The sequence below is a fragment of the Capsicum annuum genome, chromosome 7, assembly GCF_002878395.1.
Source record: "Capsicum annuum cultivar UCD-10X-F1 chromosome 7, UCD10Xv1.1, whole genome shotgun sequence".
Classification (NCBI taxonomy): Eukaryota; Viridiplantae; Streptophyta; class Magnoliopsida; order Solanales; family Solanaceae; genus Capsicum; species Capsicum annuum.
Window position 1 is genome coordinate 162,787,442 of NC_061117.1, and position 19,086 is coordinate 162,806,527.

Consider the following 19,086-nt stretch of genomic DNA (forward strand, 5'->3'; position numbering starts at 1 on the left):
CAAAAACACCATATCTTACCCCAACCAAAGTTAGAAAAGACCAAGCATACTAACTTTTGAAGCAACAGTTAAGATGAAAACAAAGACGTTTCATCTCTTTGTTACACCCTACCCCCATATTGAGATATTAGGTCTTAGAAAGTGAATGCATGCCACTCAACAGCATAAAGCATTTCACAATCAAAATGCCTGCAGCATGTGGGATGTGGTGCAAATATACAATCAGAAGTAAGACATATATTTTGCGTTAGGCAGCAAGAACTAATATTAGGACGCCGTGCATATCATGAATGAATAAGATGACTAGCACTAACATCCAAAGTGTTCATGGCTTGAAAATTTAGGATGGAAGATACAAAAAAAGCTAGAGATAAACAAGTAACTAAGATCTAACATCGAACTGCAAAAGAATTTATCAACATTCAACTTTCTAGGACACTGCTATCTGAAGACCACATTTGGAGTATCTAGGACATTTCATTTCATTTCATTGCTTTCTTTTGCCCCTCAACGAATTAACTTACAATCAAATTTCAAATAAGATAGTCTACTAAAGATATGGATTACATCAAAAACTCTACGCACTGAATTCTACCAAGATAGTTAACGGAATGTTAGGAATATCAATCAACTATAAATAAATGCATACAACACTTATAATCCAGATGATTTGTTACATTCAAAATTAAAATATCTTAAACTTTGTTATAAATATTTTTTTTATCAGTATTAGGAATCAGTTATAATTTTGGAGGAATAAATCACAAATTAATACCTCTAAAGCTCCGGTAATTTCCTAAATGAAATTAAAACAAATAAAACACAACTTACCATAAATGTAATCAAGATCTAGGAGATTTTATTAGTCCGAATTCGATAACATTGACACAACATTTTTGGGAAACAATATTGTTACTGAAAATACTCCCAAGTCAACTTCATAAAATTGGCGTCAATTATTATAACTAAGATACTCATATAGCTTCAGTCTAATGCTAATCGCTCAACTAATTCATAATAAATTATCAATTTTCATAGATAAGTTAAACCCAAATTTTAATTTTTAAGCAAAATTGAACTAAAATCAGAAATTTAAATTTCAATTTTTGAATAAAATTGGACTCAAATCAGAAACCCAAACAAGCAAAAGAGAAAAATTAAAGAAAATTTTGACCAAGCACCATAAAAGAAATTAGTTAAGGACATACCTTTAAAATTCTTACAGTGGAGAGAAGAGGGGGGAGGGGGAGAAAGCCCTAAAATTGGAGACGACGGTGATATGGTTGTGGGTGTGACTTCGATTTTGTTGGGGTGGAGAAAAGGGGTGGGAGAAGGGTGGGGGTATAAGCATATAAGTGTCTCAAACTTTTTTATCTGAAAAATGACTTCCCTTGGCTTATCAGGGAAGTCATTTTCCCTCAAATGAAGAAAAATAAGTCACTTTGAAAAATATTTTCTCAATATATCTTTATAACCAAACAAGGAAAAATAAAAAAATATTTTCTAGAAAATATTTCCATCATACCAAACACACCCTAAATTTGGTGGAGACAGATAAGGATCTGGAAGACGGACCCGAGACCTGAGCCCCAAACATTGGCCTGGAACAGGAATACGAGACCGACAATCCGACCTTGAATCGGGACCCAAATCCCACCTCGAGACCTATCCCCAACTCACGTCAGAGTCAAGGTGGGGCTAGGGTCGAGTCCCGAGTCAAGGTCAGGTTTTGTGGAAGATCTAATAACGAGTCAATTCTAATATGAGGGTCGAGGATCGAGTCATGTGTCGAGATTAGTTCTGAGTTCATGATCGCGTGGGGGTTAAGTCTCTGATTGGAATTGGTCTTGGTTTGGGGTCAAATGGGGGTTAAGTCTCTGATCGAGATTGGGTCTCGAGTTAGAGTCAATCAAGGTTTGAGTTTCGGGTAGGGTTAGAGTCAGTCTAGTGTTAGTTGGGACAGGTGCCATAATAATGCCAGGGTTTTATCAAAATGCTTTTGGGATAATGTTTTCTCCTTACTAATTAAAACATTAGAATATTAGTAAAAAAAAAATACACTTATTTTTTGGTAAAATATTTTCTTGATTTTCCTTCATATCAAGCGTGTGTTGAAAAAAAAATCAAAGTAAACCCTAAACGGTAAATATTAAAAATAAGCTAGACTGTTAGTATTTGAAAAAATTTGAGAATGTTTTTGCACAAATTGCCTCTATTTTAAAGTGGTCTTTTATTTTGTCCTTCAAATTAAGGATCTTTAATTTTTGTCCTTTTCATTTAATATAAGTTTGTGGGTCAAAGTATCCTTAGCTACGACCTAGCTTTGCAAGACAAAGGTTTAAAGAATTTTTACTTGTTCGATATAAGTTTTGTAAGAATAAATTAGAATTAATATCTCAAAAAGTGATTGAATTATTGAAAATTATCTTGCAAAATCATTTAACCTTGTTTTTTTAATCAAAAGTTCTACTTAACTTAAGGTTTTCATTTTCTAATAATGTCACTAAACTACATTTATCATTTAAAGAAAACTGACATGACAAAATAAATTATTTATTTATGTCATGTAAATAACTAAATATGGACCTCATATTAAAAAAATCTATTCATTTTCATTTCTATTTCCCAAGCCTTCTCATTATTATTTCGTTGTGTTTTTTTTTTTTTTTTTAACTTGGTGTCAATTTCGTATTAAAAAATTGATTATATTTAAATTCACGATATTTAGATATTATAGAGCTTATTTATCATAGCAATACCTTTGATAAAAAATTTGAACCTCTAACTAAGAATATAAAAATTTAATCATAGCAAAAAAAAGAAAACGATACATATTGATGTTATCTCTTTGTTCAATTTCTTAAGCTCTAATTTTTTTTTTTCTTATAAAATCTCTCTTTCAGAACATTTCTGATGGAACCAAATGTGACAAGGACAAGACTCAAGTTGTTGTCATTTCTTTGATTTTTTCCTTGGTTCTATTTATGTTTAAGCTCTAACACCGGGGAAAACAGCTACATATCGATTTTTTATATCAATAAATACTTCTTCATTTATTTTTATTTATAATATTTTGACTTGACATACACATTAACAAAATAATAATTGACAAGATTATTTTACCTCACTATCCTTATTAATTAATGTTTAGAATGAAATCTTGAAAAATCATTTGAAGAATAACTAATTAACGATAAAGGTTATTTGAGAAAAAAAAAATTGTAATGAAAATTTATTTTAAAAATAAATAATAAGTAAGAATGAACGGAGGAACTAATTTATAGATAATAATTTCACTCTAATTTCAGAAGAAGCGGTAAATCGAGCTTGGAAAATATGTTTTTAGGTCCTAAAATCCAATTGTAGTCTGGATGAGGTATAGAAATGAAAAGAAATAATTTTTTTTAATGTAGGGTCCATATTTACATGGCAATAAATAAGTTATTTGTCATATTATTTCCTTTTAAATGATAAATGTAGTTTGGTGACTTTTAGAAAATAAAAATTAAAGTTGAGTGATACTTTTGATAGAAAGCAGATAATTTTTAATAATTCAATTATCTTTTGAAATATTAACTCGAATAAATTATGTAGCTTTAGACATAGCTTTGTTGATTCTAAAACTAAATTTATGTCTTGTAAGACATAAGTTATCAGTTTTGAACTCTTATGCCTTATGTCTTATAAGTGTTGAAGGGCAAAAATTTAGTCACCTTTTTATCACTGTTAATGTCAAGTCACTGTTTTTTAATACACAAAATGTTGAAGAGCAAAAATTAAAAAACAGTCTAAAATATAAACATTCCTTGGAATAACTTGGAGAGAGTTTAAATGGGTTGAGCTAAACATCATCCACATACAAAATTATCTTGTGCAAAACCGTAAAATTTTAGGTGAATTGAATGGACCATCAATGTTTTAGCCATAGTTTACTCCCTTGATCAGGGATAAGGCATGGAAAGGAGAAGTGAACCAATGTACTAAATCAATTTGGGACTTCCATTTTACGAATCGTTAATTATAAGTGTTTTTAGTATTAGTTATATAATAATCTTTTTTTTCTATTTAAACTGGTTATAGAAGATTATTTAACCAATCATTTATTTTCTTCTTTCTTCTTTTAGGGAGAGGGTTCATCCAAAATTTATAGATTAACTTGAACACACGGGGAAATATGTTCTTTATCAAAAGTAATTCTGCATTGTGGTTCAAAATCTGAGACCTTTGATTGAGTGGATGATATTTCGCAATCCTACATACATCCTTTCACTAATACAAATTCAATATTTTTATTTGAATTTGACATATACCATATTAACACATTATGGCATTTCTGATCGACTCCCATTGGTGAGAATATTGAAAGAAGGTTTCTAATCTAGCTTTGGAAGCTAGTGGACAAATCAGTAACCAAAATGTGATAACTAAAAGGGAAGATTATATTTAGGGGTACAAAAAACAAAACTAGAACAGTGAGAAACATTACTATATGTTGGTAAATATCAGAGCATGTTAAATAGAGCATCAAGGTACAAGGCAATCTTTGACAAGCATAAAACTTCATTAGCCCAAAGTTTACAGATTAGATAGCCCTAATTACTTCACTTTCCGGGAACAAAGTTTGTGGCGTAAGCCCAAGCGTTGTTGGCGACGGGGTCATTAATGTGGTCAAAGAGGTTCTCAATTGGGCCCTTTCCAGTAACAATGGCCTGAACAAAGAATCCAAACATGGAGAACATTGCCAAGCGTCCATTCTTGATTTCCTTGACCTTCAATTCAGCAAAAGCCTCGGGATCATCAGCCAGACCAAGTGGGTCAAAGGCACCTCCTGGGTAGATCTTGTCAAGACCCTCACCAAGTGGGCCTCCACCAACCCTGTATCCTTCAACAAAGCCCATGAGAACAACTTGGCAGGCCCAAATGGCGAGGATGCTTTGGGCGTGGATAAGGTTTGGGTTGCCGAGGTAGTCAAGTCCACCTTCTGAGAAGATTTGGGATCCAGCTTTGAACCAAACAGCCTCACCAAATTTGACACCGTTCTTGGAAAGTATTTCAGGGAAGACACAGCCCAAAGCACCAAGCATGGCCCAACGGCAGTGGATCACCTCAAGCTCACGGTTTCTGGCAAACGTCTCTGGATCAGCCGAGAGTCCAGCAGTGTCCCATCCGTAGTCACCTGGGAATTCACCAGTGAGGTATGATGGGGTTTGCTCAGAGAATGGGCCCAAGTACTTTGGGCGGTCTTCTCCGTACCTATTTCATCATTAATCAGGTGTTATTAAATATTTTTCTCTTCTCTGTGTGTTAACTGCAGATTACATAATAGTGTAAGCATATTGTGCCTTGTGGGAGTGCAGATAAAGATGTTACATCTTTGAAGAAAGAGGCAGATGTAGAGCTTCCTGCTGAAGAAGTCATACAAGAGCTTGTTTTGTAAGAATATTTGGGTACAGCGATGTCATTTTGAAAGATAAGTCAAGGTTATAATTCGTTAAGCAATAGTGTTGTCACACACTGATGCATTTATGTGACTTAATTTTTTGTATAAGTAGTAACCATTCTTTTTGTTATTATCTGTTTGACTCTTGTACCTCCATTACTATCTATTGTTTTATCTTGAGCCGAGTGTCTATCGAAAACATAATAGTGTTTTTGAAAATAATATGATATGTGCGTATATAGACACTTCAATTTAATATGTACTAAAAATCATGAAATTTCACACGAATTCCAAAAAATATCAGGTGATTTCTTCTTACCATGTAACACAACATGAAGATTATCAAAAAATAGTACTAGTATAAAAGGTATGAATGGAGAATTAGATTTGAACTATAATTAAAGAAATACCAGATGCTTTGAGGAGCACTTTTGACAGTACGCCTCATGGTAAAACGGCCTCCATTGAAGCTGCCAATTTTCTTAACAAGCTCATTCTGTGATTTACCAACTGCCTGTCCAACAAATGCTGATTGTTGAATTGCAGATGTGGCCATTTTCCTTAATTTGCTAATAGAGAGAAAAAAAGCTCTTCTTTTACTACCTTCTTCTTTCTGATATGAGAGGGAAGAAGAGTGAACTAGGGGCTATATATGCAAATTAATGGATTTTTGAGGATTACAAGATGTACAACTCAGCAATGGCTGATTGGTTCTTGTTATGTATTTGGATTTCCCTTGTGATTTTCATATGGTAGACAGAGGCCTCCGTTCTGCCACGTGGCGTTGCTACATCCGTTGAGGTGAGATTTTCTCTCAGTTTCAGATATGTTTTGCCACTCAAGAATTTTCTACGGTGGGTCACAGACGAACAGTCATTATTTCAAAAGAATCTTTCGCAAACAAATGTACCAAGTTTACAAGAACCGATCGATAATGTGACAACTTGTAATTTCCAGCTCAGCAAATGGAAATTATTTTATGTGGGTATTAATCTGATATGGAATTAGGTTGTAATTTTGGTGTAGCAAGACGTTTAGGATAACGCAAGAGATTAAAAAAATATTAAAATCAACTTTATACATGAATAATTTACCTTCTAACCGGCCACCAAGCGATCATAATAGTTTAAGGATTTTTAACCTATTCATTCATTTTCTTATTTTGAATATGTGGGGGTAATTTTGATCCTTCTCCCATCACGCCCCATATCAGGTGTGAATAGCGTTATTCTGTCAAGAAATGCACTCTTTTTGCTATAGATGTACAAACAACACAATCCATACGAAATGCACTGTTTATTTTTCCTTTTGAAAAACTCAGTAGAACTCTCTGAAACTCAGATGCCTGACAAGTAGTTATGATCGGCAAAGTCAAAATACCTTGGATATGTGATAACACGCAGTATACCTGACTGACAGCAAAACAGACTGCTAGGAAAGTAGGCAAATCATAAGTACATTTTAACTAAATTTACAAGGCGAAATCTCCTTTGCTTGGTGGACAGAGAACTTTTGAACTCTTAAAAGAACCAAAAATCTTCTGACACTGCTCATCAATCATTCTACCAACGTCATTGAACCACCAAGCACTCACCCTATATTGATTTAACTACAACGAGCACTGATACATGAACATGACTGCCATATACAATTTCATCTTCAGTGTTAAAAAACTGCAGATCAAGCTGCTCAACCAGCAAAGAAACATTCAAATTATGCAGGGTAAGCACAAATTTCCCACAATCATTCAGAATGCTAGGACAATTACTCCATTGGGGTAGGTTCCTCCTCTTCCACAATACTAATAGTATTGGAGTGAACACTTCCTAGCATAACTGCTGTCAGCATCAACTTGCCGGCCTCAGGATAATCCTTGTGCTGCATCAGGATTGTTTCCACCGAGGATCCCATGTTCTTCAACGTCACTTGCTCAGAATTTTCTGGCCTCAGTGGCAGCGCTTCCTGGAAATTGCCCTCAAAAGTTTCAGCTTTGGGGCCATAGCACCTGCTGGAAGCCTGGAAAAGGATGGTGTCCTTTAGAATGCTCAAAGTCTCCTCATCACCCCACCCCTCATCTACTGATGCTTGATACAGCCTCTCCCAGTCGTCTTGATTGGAGGCATTTCTCCAGCAATCCTCCAAGAGGCTTGCGTTAGACTTGATAAAAGAGGAGCTGGTCCATGCAAAAATGTCAAAAACTCTCAATGAAAGCTCCCTATCCTGAATTTTAAGGCACAATTCAATAAGGTCCACCGGAGGAAGAAGCCGCTGGCTAATATTTTGCCTTTCACCGTCAGGAAGGAGTTTCATTATTTCTTCCTGCAAGAGAAGTAAACTTGACAATAAGATACGCCTGAGCATACACAGAGAGAGAGAGAGAGAGAGAGAGAGAGAACAAGTGATCAAGCACACAGTTAATATGGTTAACAGAGGCACGCAAGGGCCTGGCTTAGCATTCAATGAATTGGGTGAAAACTTTGGAGGCCAGGATTCAAATTCCAGCAGAGACAAAGAAGCACACAGTTAATATGGTTAACAGAGGCACGCAAGGGCATGGCTTAGCATTCTATGAATTGGGTGAAAACCTTGGAGGCCAGGATTCAAATTCCAGCAGAGACAAAGAAGATATTAGGTGATTTCTTCTCATCTGCCTAAGTCTTTAGTAGGCAAAGCTATTGGTGTATGTGCTAGTGAGAAATGATGGAATAGTTGATGTGTCTGCGAACTGCCCCGAACAGCACCATTATTGGAAAAAGAAATCGTTTACAGCGACTGAGAATAGGAGGATATTCATCCGATAGTTCTTTCTTCACAACAATCTGGACCATTAAGAGAAAAAACCGACAAAACAATAAGAAAAAGGGGAAGTGGGGCACTGACTGGCTGCATTTGCCTGGTTGGGTTTTGGGTCACTGAATTTGGCTGTTCAACCCACAGCGGAAACCTCTCATTTCCTATTAGCTTTTCATATATTTCTTCTAGAAAAGCTGTCTCTGGCTGCTTCTAGTGTTTGTAGGTGTAGAACTTTCGAAGTTGGTGAAGATACAGTTTAAGCACTTTGTCCAGACTTTGAAGGAGAGCCTTGGAGTAACTGGTAAAGTTGCTGCCATGTGAACAGGAGGTCATGGGTTCAAGCCTTGGAAACAGCCCCTTGCAGAAATGTAAGGTGAGGCTGCGTACAATAGATCCTTGTGGTCGGCCCTTCCCCGGACCCTGTGCATAGCAGGAGCTTATTGCACCGGGCTGCCCTTTCCTTTGTCCAGACTTTTACCTCAATTATTTCATAAATTTCAAACAAGAACTTTTTCTTTTCCAATTATTACCAGACAGTAGCCTGCAATCATCTACCTCAAAGTTAAAACGTTGGAAGTTTTTATGATAACAGAAGTCCATATAAGCTCCTATGTTCTGTTTAATCTTGTTGGTCAAATGTTGAACAGTCATTTTTCAAGCCTGTCATGACGAAAATTATTACTGTCCCTCAATTAAATTATGGCAGATAAACAGTAAACCATACAAGACATTTCCATATCAAGAGATAGATGGGGGCCGTAATGGTAAAAACCCACAAGATAGTAAGCTAGAATTTGAGTAGTCACTGCCAGTATTATCGCTAGATGTCCTAATAATTTGTATTGTCGTCATTGTACAACTTCTGTTAACAAAAGACCAACTTATACTGAAGTGAGACAAAATCCTCAGCTCCAATTAAAATGATACCTGCAAGTTCAGAATCTTTAAATCAGCCTCTATTTGCTTCACCTTTGTTTCAAAATTAGCACTTCTTCCTACCAAGAGATGAAGTAAATGTGAGTCGGCACCAGTAAAAAGAATATAATTGGATAGATGAAATTTGTTGAATTCTAAAGGTCAAACGTCCAAATGACACGGAAAATGAGGAAGATGAAGAATGTCAGCAATCTCAAATAACTATAATGAATCTGGAATCAACTGATGTAACTTAATTAAATCAGTCATTTTTACTCAACTTTAAAATTTCTTTATTTACATAGTTAAAGGAAACAATACCTGCCAACGCAGCTACCTTCGAGAGATTCAGAAACCGCCTTCTTTCCACCAAACCTGTTTCAATGGTGGTGTCAAATGACTCGGCTTCAATTTCCATAGCAGAGGTATCCTTTGGTGAAAGAGCCAAAACATGTAGATTTTCAGAAGCTTCATAAAATTGATGAAGGAATATTTCATGAAGCCAAAGGAGATCCTGATGCTGTTTTAAAAATATTGCTAGGTCTTCCTGAAACTCCTCCCCAAGTCTCATAAGCTTAGAGAACTGTCTGTTGTCATACAGTTGTTGAAATACGAAGTAACTAAAGCCTCGTTTAGGTCCCGTGCTGTCATGCTGCACAAGAAAAGGCTTTTTAAGCAGAAGTAAGAAAACATCTAAAGAAGCATGTGATCTACAATCACTTTATTAAGACGAATAAGAACAAGCAAACACACTCAGAAGTCAGAACAGACAAATTTTTACCATAAGATTTTTAAGTAGTTCAGAATTATTGAGATCACAGCATATACTCCATAGAGTTTTGTAACCTTCATGTCTTTTTGCAATAGACAACAAGCCTGAGGAAAGCTTTCCAAAAATCTCTAACTTTTGCTCCACAGCTGCTTCACCTAAATCCTGCATGGATGAATATGTTTGAGCTAACAAAAATGGCTGGGATAAGACTTCATGCCATATTCCTTTTCAAGAATATCTTATCCTTAGGTAACTCCTTTTGTTATACATACACAAACACAATAACAGACGCGATAGGGGAGAAAAGGTTTGATCTATCTCCTGGTATATAGATCAAACCTTCCAAGAGAAATGAATGAGAGATCAACCTGCAGTTTTCCTTCAACTAGATCTTTCACTTGCTGGTAAAGACATTCCAAGAGTGCATCTCTTCTATTACAGTACTCATCTAACAGATTTTTGTGTCCTTCCCCACGCTCAACTTTTGCATTGATAGCACCAGAATATGCTTCCAATAATACATCAGAGAGAACTTCAAGGTGCGCATGAAAATCTAATTTTATGGTATCATCCAAGGAATTATTTTCCTTTACCAGTTGAAGCATAAAATATGCAAGGCTCCAGAGCCCATTCCGCACCTTTTCTTGACAAGTCCATGGCGTTAAGCCCTCGGATGGAGGATACCAGAGGTGGTCTTTGTTTCTACAAGTCATGGCTGTGCGAAGCAAAGTAACACAGGCACTGGAGAGTTCATATGCTCTTTGGAAGAGAACAGAATCTGTCATCTTTTCACTGATAATGTAATCGAGGTCTCTCTCTAAGCAATAAAAAAATTCTTCAAGATCCGAGACCTTGCTGTAGAAAACTTCAGCATTATCCCTATCCATCAAAAGAACTGTTCTTCGGCGAGCTCTTTCGCCTACCAATTGGATGACATCCCACAGGGAACCAGAAGCCGACATCTCAGTAGTTGAATAAGTGCCAGCTCCTGAGGCACGGTTCTGATTTAGCATGTTCTGCAACTCCCTTAATTGGATCATGCCAGCAAGCTTTTCACCATGTTCCATGATAATATGCAAAGCATGCCCTGGCATAGAATTTAAAACACTTAGGCCTATGGTTTGTAAAGCATGTAGATGATATGCTTTTGCAGGCATTAACTTACGCTGTTGCAGTGAACAGATTTAAGACAAGCAAATAGCATTCTCGCAGTAATTGATCAGCTAATTTAGACCATTCAAGGACAATTGAAAGCTAGATGGTCTGACTTGCTTTGTCAGAATCTATGATCTCCAAGAGCAGTGATGGCAACAAGGCAGGTTTGACCCTATGTTGAAAACCTAATGTGGGGGAAGGGGGATGGGTGGGGAGTGGGGGGGGGGGGGGGGGGGAGTTGCTGCTTGTAGTACGTGAAAACAAGGTTCTAATGGAATCCCTAAGAAGCTTCACTCCTATCTCCTGTTCAGTTCCCAGTATGGAATTGCAGCTTTATGCTGTAAAAAACAAATTTTTAATTGTAGCATAAAAAGGATGCTTATGATTAGAGGAGGTAAAATTAGCCAACGAAAACATGATCCGTCCAACCCGTCCGCCCATTTAGTAGCTCAACTCATTTTGACATGTTCAATTCGGTCAATCTAAAATTCGTACTGACTCAGCCCATTTTGATCCACCCAAATTCAGTCCAACCCGCCCATTTGAACTCTACTTGTGACAAACCTTTGTCAATAAAACCAATAGACATATAATCCATATTTCTAAGCATAAAAATTTTCATCCTAAATAATATAAAGCATTTTGTTGGCGTTCATAGAGAGATTAAGGATATGTATGAGGGAGCGAAGACTCGGGTAAGGACTGTGGGAGGAGATTCTGAGCATTTCCCGGTCTTGACAGGGTTGCACCAGGGATCAACTCTTAGTCCGTTTTATTTGCCGTGGTGATGGATGTGTTGACGCGAAGCATACAAGGCAAGGTGCCTTGTTGTATGCTTTTTGCGAATGACGAAGTTTTGATTGATGAGTCGCGGTAAGGTGTTAAGGATAAGCTGGAGGTTTGGAGACAAACTCTGGAGTTTAAAGGTTTCAGATTGAGTAGGACCAAGACGAAGTATTTGGAGTGCAAGTTTAGTGACTCGAGGCAAGACAATGAGGTAGTAGTGAAGTTGGACACACAGGCGGTTTGCAAAAGGGATAGTTTTAAGTTTCTTGGATCTACGATTCAGGGGAATGGAGAGATAGATGAGGATGTCTCTCACCATATTGGGGCAGGTTGGATGAAATGGAGGCTCGCTTCGGAAATTTTATGCGATAAGAAGGTGTCTCCCAAGCTTAAAGGCAAATTCTATAGAGTTGCAGTCCGGCCGGCTATGTTGTATGGAGCGGAGTGTTGGTCGGTTAAGAATTCTCATGTCTAAAAGTTGAAGGTGGCGGAAATGAGGATGTTGTGTTGGATGTGTGGATTTACAAGGGCTGACAAGGTTAGGAATGAGATTATTCGGTAGAAGGTGGGAGTGGTGTAGGTGGAGGATAAAAAGCGGGAAGTGAGGTTGAGATGGTTTGGTCACGTGATGAGGAGGGGCACGAATGCTCTAGTTCGTAGGTGTGAGAGGTTGGCCTTGGATGGTTTCAAGCGGGGTAGGGTAGACCGAGGATATACTGGAGAGAAGTGATTAGACGTGACATGGAGCAGTTACAGCTCACTGAGGACATGACCCTAGATAGGAAAGTTTGGAGGAAAAACACTAGGATAGAGGGATAAGGTGGGTGGATGTATCGTAGTCAGTAGTTAGGAGGACTTTGGTGTCCTTTGTTTGGCAATGTGCAATATTTTTGTGGATGTCGTACATATGTTAGTTTTATCATGTTTCATGCTTTTGATGTTTTTGTATATTGTCCTTTGTCTTGAGCCGAGGGTCTATCGGAAACAGCCTCTCTACTTTAGAGGTAGTGGTATGGACTGCGTACATTCCACCCTCCCCAGACCCCACTAGGTGGGAATATACTGGGTTTGTTATTGTTGTTGTATTTTGTTAGTCACATCACCAAATTTAAATGGAACTATATCTGACACATTTTATTGGAACCATAAATTAAAATAGATTACTATAATTTCAAACAATTTTATGTTTTGTAGTTGCTATGCGCTTAGTTTCATGAGAGAAGTTTGTGTGTTTGAATCCCCAATCTAAACGAGGACAATTATGAGAAAGGTCTTTTTACAATGCCAGGAAGGCTCTGCCTGCAGGGTTGAATGGACTTTCCTTGGTAGTGAATTAAGTCATACCAAAGCAAAAGAAGAGTTAAAAATAGAACACCCATTGTAGCTGATCCTACATATAATAAATCATGTCAAACTTAGTGTGTCGTTGGTAATAGCGAAAGTCATTTTTCAAGAAATGTTTCCCATGAGGAAGTCATTTACTTGTTTTCCGTTACCAAAAAATGTTTTCCAAGGAAAACATGTTCCATTAAAGGGGGAAAGGCGTAAATTATTTTCTGTCGAACTACCTTTAAATTTTAACTATCACATAGACAATTATTAATCTTTTGTACACAAAAATCTCAACAGAACATTCACCGATTTGCGAATATTATTATTAATTTTTAGCATATAGTTTTTCCAAAAAATATTTTTCACTCACCAACCATATGACGAAAAATGTTTTAGAAGAAAATATTGCCATAGAAAATTACTTCCGGCATACCAAATAAGCTTGGTTCAACCACACTTTGGGGCCTAAGAGGAAGAAGCAAACATAATATGGCAAAGAGATCATACTCTGTCTAGAACATAATTCTTCATGGCACTTGGATAAAGCCAGGAATTGAAGGAATCTTTTATGCTTCTGCTGCTTCTCCAAAAGTTGCGAGGACATGATAGATGAAGTCACAATTTCAGCACCTTTGGTGGTTGTCCAATGTTTTGCAAGGGTATCCACAATTGATTTGCTTGTTCTTGCAAAAACATTTGTTTCGCCCTCTCTTTCAAATGCCCCTGAGGTCTTCAGTTTATCGAAAGCACCATCAGTATGCCCAGATAAAAGAAAATCATGGAAAAGCTGATTTAGTAAAGTTTCAGCTTCTTCATCTTGAGCACTTCTGCGCGCAATTCCCGTTAGACCAGTCCTTTGTCTATCTCCAGAATCCCATGCCTCTGAAGTTGCCCTTCTAGGAGCAATATTACCTGTAAAAGATAGGTTTTTCCTCTCTTCCAGTGACGACCTCTCATTAGAGCTTCCTTTACGTGATAAACTTCTCTCTGGTGGTTCAACTCCACCAAGTAAAACCGCCCTCTCAGGTATAGCCCAAACTCCAGCTTTTTCAGTAAGTACAGCCCAAGCTCCATCCTCGCCATCATCTGAAGGGAAAACTGAAGCATCAAGAACTCTTCCAGCATCATATGGTAGATCAAATTGATAAAGCCTGGTAGAATTTCTCCAGTAATGTGAAACAGTTGCGGTGCCATCACCAGCAAGTATGATCTCTGAACCAGCTGGTTTACCCCCAACCTTCAGTCTCATAGAGAATAAAAACTCTTCATCCTCAAATCTAGCTTTAGGAATTATCACTTGGATAGGAGCCTTTTTCTCTAAAACCCTTTCATGTGGCTGCACACATTCTGAGGAGACGTTCACCCCAGATTTATATTGCATAGTTAAAAGTGAATACTCAGTGTAGCTTGAACTGGTGACCCGGTCCTTGCAAAAAATTGCAATGAGAATAGTAATAACCTTGCCGTCATTATCAATCTGCAAGTTCAAAGGCCAGATTCGCTTCTGCCCAGCCAGATCCTTCTGGATACCCAGATCACCATCAGTGCCAACAATTTCATGAGTCCAGATCTTAGAAACATTGAAGGAGGGAGAAAATTCAATGGAAAAACATTGTATTTCATGATCTGTCAATAAAAGAAACTGTCTGTTGGCCTTGTCCGAAGAATGGGAAAGAGACTGCCAAACGAGTGACCTAGGGTAGCCCCTGCCTCCAGAGAATTGCCCACCATCACTTCCTTGAGAGCTCTTACTTAAAATATCCTGAGAAATCTTTCTGCGCTGAATACCACTGGGGCTACAGACAAATTGCCAAAGTTCGCCATTAGAACTACAAGCAAGAGCAACAGAGGCATGACTGTGATGAGTCTTAGGGACAGCACAAGCAATCAAACAGTTGAGAGAATTTGAACGAGTAACATTGCTCCCAAGCTTATTCTGCTGCCGCAACTTGGTTGGGGTGCCCTTCACATCAGAGGTAGAAAAACTCACCTCAGACTCCTCAGGGAAACTTACTACTGGTTCATTTCGAGCTGCAGAGTAGATATCTGGCCAGTATATGAGATTTCGAGTTTTCCGATTACAGGCAACAACACCAGCAGAACGGCATTGTGGAGAAACTTTATTGGTACTCCTATCCCAATTGATGAAACAAACTAACCAATCATTAGAAGATTTTCCAACATCTTCATTTTCAGACATTGTCAAAGGAAGATCAAGAACAATGCAGTTCCTAGAAGCTGCTGGTGATAAGTAACTCCAGACAAAGAGTTTGTTGCCACATATAACCCACGTCAAGGACGTTTCCTTATCCATTCCACCGGAGATGGGCACATTACCTTAAACAAAAATACATGCGCAGTCTCAAAATCAATCACTTGAGAAGATAACACTAGATTGTAAAGCATGAATTCAAAACACTGGAATATTGGAACCTATAACTCTATCTTAATTATGGAAAAGTGGACACAACTAAGAATAGCAATCTCTGAAAGCAGCACTGACAGAAAGTGAAAGCATACAAGTTAGATTATCAGCTCATTCACTAACCAGGAGCATGCTTCTGAATCAAAACTGCCTGTTCATCACGTAGGACTTGTGGGAAGTCTCCAACATAGACAGGTTGAATTGGATCAGTCTCTTCACCTTTATCACTCTTCTTCGCAGGCGGGATTCTATGACAATTAACAACAAATACTATCTTAATCAGTTTCCATTCACATATAATGAGATAAACATGTCATTGGAGTGTGTGTGTGTTACCTGGTGAGAGCAGAAAGACGGGAAGCCCAGGGAGCAGGTGTACCAGTAGTAGGGCGATTAGGAATAGGAGAATTGTCATCAAGAGGTCTTCTATTCTGGGTAAGCGGCGTGACCGGTGAGCTAGTAGTAGTAGTAGTAGTAGGTTTATCGCGGCCACTCTTGCGAGCATTCAGATTTGATCTCTTTGTACCTGGAGAGAACATTTCTGGGAGTGAGAATAGGGTTTTAAGGATTTATAGGTGCGTATGGGTGCTTGCTAGCTTCTCTCTAGTGGCCAAAGCATAATATAGGGCACAAGTTACAACTCCAGTAGGAGATTACAAAGTTGAAAGGAGAATCAACAGACTTGAAACTTTGAGGATTTTTGAAAATCTTGCAGCGGTTAGGGTGCTCTTTTTCCTTCACTTCTCTTTTTTTTTTTTTTTTTGCATTTTCTTTCTCCCTTCTTTTTTTTTTTTTTATTTTGAAGGGAGAATCTGATTTTTCATTAAGTATTTGGTATTTTTATTAAAATTTGATTAATTTAAATTTACGCTATATAAAATTCTTTGAATTAAGAGTTTTTTTATATTCAAAGGTTGTATGCAAGACTTCTAATTAAGAGATGAACAACTCTATTCACTGCACTACATCCTTTGATAATTGTAAACGTGTTTATATTGACTTATAGTAGTTAAAATTTAGGTTATTTTTTTTTTCTTAAAAATAAATGGTTTTAAAATATTTCTTTTTATTTTTTATCACTTCCAAACAATACAATTTTTTTTTTTAAATTGACTTACAATTTTTTTTTTTTAAAAAATCAATTCAAACAAGCTCATAATCAACACAACAACTCCATTCACTGCATTACATCCTTTGGTAATTGTAAGCGTGTTTATATTGACTTATAGTAGTTAAAATTTGGGTTATTTTGTTTTTTTTTTTTCTTAAAAACAAATGATTAAAAATATTTCTTTTTATTTTTTATCACTTCCAAACAGTACAATTTTTTTTTAAAAAAAATTGACTTACAATTTTTTTTTTTAAAATCAATTCAAACAAGCTCATAATCAACTCAATAAATCATAATAACACGTTCAAAATTTGATAAATTGAGTAAAAGTTATATTTCTGATGAGCTAAGATGGGGAATCCTAAGTTAATCCACTATATTCCCCTAGTCCAAGCTAACTCGTCACGCAATCCAAACATTCACGTGAATAACTTAACTTATTATCTAATGAGCAAGTTTAGAATATCTATTACTTTTTTATTTGAGATTCTACCACTTATATTTAGAAAAGTAAAATTATTCATAGGAAAATGGTCGATTGTAATTGAATTTGGGCGAATAAAATAGGTTCAATTATCAAATGGGTAGGTTAATGATCCGCTCAAATTTTATTTAAAGTAAGATAATCAATCAAAATAGGTTAAACAATGATCATAATCCATCCAACTTGATCATTTTTTCTTAAATATCGATGGATATTCTCAAACAAATCTTCATGTGTATTAAATGTCATGTCCATATAATTAATAATAGGTACATAAGCTATTTACATTTTTGTACCAATAGGTTTTTTCTTGGTGAGGAGGATACCATACTTAATTAAGTAGTAACATGTATTACATAATATCCAGCGATAACCCCATCAAATGTTTGGGCTACATCATGCTCATGAGTATTTAAAAAAAATAAATTCGATCTTTGGAGCTTATTTCATTAATAATCAAATAAATGCTAACTACATCCAAAAACAATCAAAAGAAAATAAAGAAAATGCAACTTGAAGTATCATCCCACAAATGGACTGAATATTACTCCCTCCGTCCTATTTTACCCATCCCAAATTGGTTAAGTTGATGTCACATTTTACTTGTCCCATTTTACTTATCAAGATAAGACAAACTTTTCTTTTCATGTTTTACCCTTTGCATTAATTACCTTTTCTTTAAATTAAAATGTAAACATCATTTAATAGGAGTACTTTGATAAACTAGACATGTTATTTATTATTTTTCTTAATTATTGTGCCATCCCAATTTGGGACAAGTAAAATGGAACGGAGGGAGTATGATCCAATGACATAGAAATCCGACCCACCCTATTCTTCTTGTATTGGGACATAACTCAACAAAATAGGGTTGCCAAATCTCTATCTCGCAGTTTTTCTCCTGAATAGTGATGGAGCTGCACTTCTTCAACTCCCATTTTATCTGCTTGTTGTTGTGGGTGATCAATCAACCTCCTCTTTGGTTTTGTCTTGAGCTCCTTTCTCAGCTCACAGAACTAAGACTTTTTCCATTATCCTTCATTTGGTTCTGCTTTACATCTTTCCTCAATCAATGTTTCTTTGTAGATGCATTTTTCGGTGGATGCGAGACTCAGGTGATGATTTCAAAAAAGGCACAAGGTCGCATATTTCAACTCTGTGGTAACGGGTATCCATCTCTCCTTGTGATTTACACTATTTCTAATCCTATACCAAGTACCAATCATTTTGTTCTGTAGTTAAAGCAGCAAGAGGGAAAAACAAGTTACTCCAGGTCTCCTTCTTTTGTCACTCTTTGTTGGATACGAGAATAAAAAGTTCCATAAGACCCTAAAGCCCCGTCTTTTTGCTGGTGACTCTTTTTGTAAGATGTCATACCGTAGACTAGCTTAGATTGGCTCACAGTTATATCGCTCAAGAAGTGGCAAAACATTAACCTATAAATATCGTAACCGTGAGTCCAATTTTTATGCAGTGTGTGATGACTTATCCTGACTTCTTGTTGATGTAATCCTTCTTGTTCTGGTGTGTATTGATGCTATTTGTGCTTTATCTGTGTTTAAAATTTGCCTGCATGTTTTAGGTATCTGTTGTAAGCTCCTATAGCAATATATTCCATTATGATTGTATGCATTGTTAGCCATTTAGTCCGCTAATTAATTTTTCTCTCTTAAAACATATTTAATTTGGGTGTGTGCTTTATTCATCATCTCGTGAATTTTTTTCATTGTGCATGTTATATCCCAAGGAATTTTCCATTCCTTAATTAACATATCTTAAAGACTAAGTGAATCAGTCTCTAAAATGATGTTATTTCTCTAACTTCTTATGCAATAGATTAAGGCTATTTTGATTGTTGTATCTTCTGGAATCA

General features: G+C 36.5%; 2 protein-coding genes across 2 annotated transcripts; both read right to left on the reverse strand.

Moving 5' to 3' along the window:
• Positions 1-4,490: 4,490 nt before the first annotated feature.
• On the reverse strand, positions 4,491-6,337 carry LOC107878133 (chlorophyll a-b binding protein 5, chloroplastic). The gene is made up of 2 exons (XM_016725034.2): positions 5,851-6,337; positions 4,491-5,253 (listed from the first exon to the last, which is right to left on the reverse strand). The coding sequence occupies exons 1-2, from the start codon at positions 5,994-5,996 to the stop codon at positions 4,602-4,604; spliced, it is 798 nt and encodes a 265-aa protein (XP_016580520.1). The 5' UTR covers positions 5,997-6,337; the 3' UTR covers positions 4,491-4,601.
• A 462-nt stretch (positions 6,338-6,799) lies between these two features.
• On the reverse strand, positions 6,800-16,398 carry LOC107878131 (nuclear pore complex protein NUP133). The gene is made up of 8 exons (XM_016725031.2): positions 15,955-16,398; positions 15,742-15,866; positions 13,701-15,530; positions 10,289-11,007; positions 9,930-10,082; positions 9,470-9,800; positions 9,161-9,228; positions 6,800-7,759 (listed from the first exon to the last, which is right to left on the reverse strand). Exons 1-8 carry the CDS (start codon positions 16,155-16,157, stop codon positions 7,205-7,207), a joined length of 3,984 nt encoding a protein of 1,327 aa, XP_016580517.2. The 5' UTR covers positions 16,158-16,398; the 3' UTR covers positions 6,800-7,204.
• Between the last annotated feature and the right edge of the window lie 2,688 nt (positions 16,399-19,086).

Coding starts and splice junctions, on each gene's coding strand:
- LOC107878133 (XM_016725034.2), bottom strand. CDS start 5,996: ATGGCCACATCTGCAATTCAACAATCAGCATTTGTTGGACAGGCAGTT. Junction 5,254..5,850: donor AGTGCTCCTCAAAGCATCTG/GTATTTCTTTAA, acceptor ATGATGAAATAG/GTACGGAGAAGACCGCCCAA.
- LOC107878131 (XM_016725031.2), bottom strand. CDS start 16,157: ATGTTCTCTCCAGGTACAAAGAGATCAAATCTGAATGCTCGCAAGAGT. Junction 15,531..15,741: donor GATTCAGAAGCATGCTCCTG/GTTAGTGAATGA, acceptor TTTTTGTTTAAG/GTAATGTGCCCATCTCCGGT. Junction 11,008..13,700: donor AGAATTATGTTCTAGACAGA/GTATGATCTCTT, acceptor ATTCTATGCCAG/GGCATGCTTTGCATATTATC.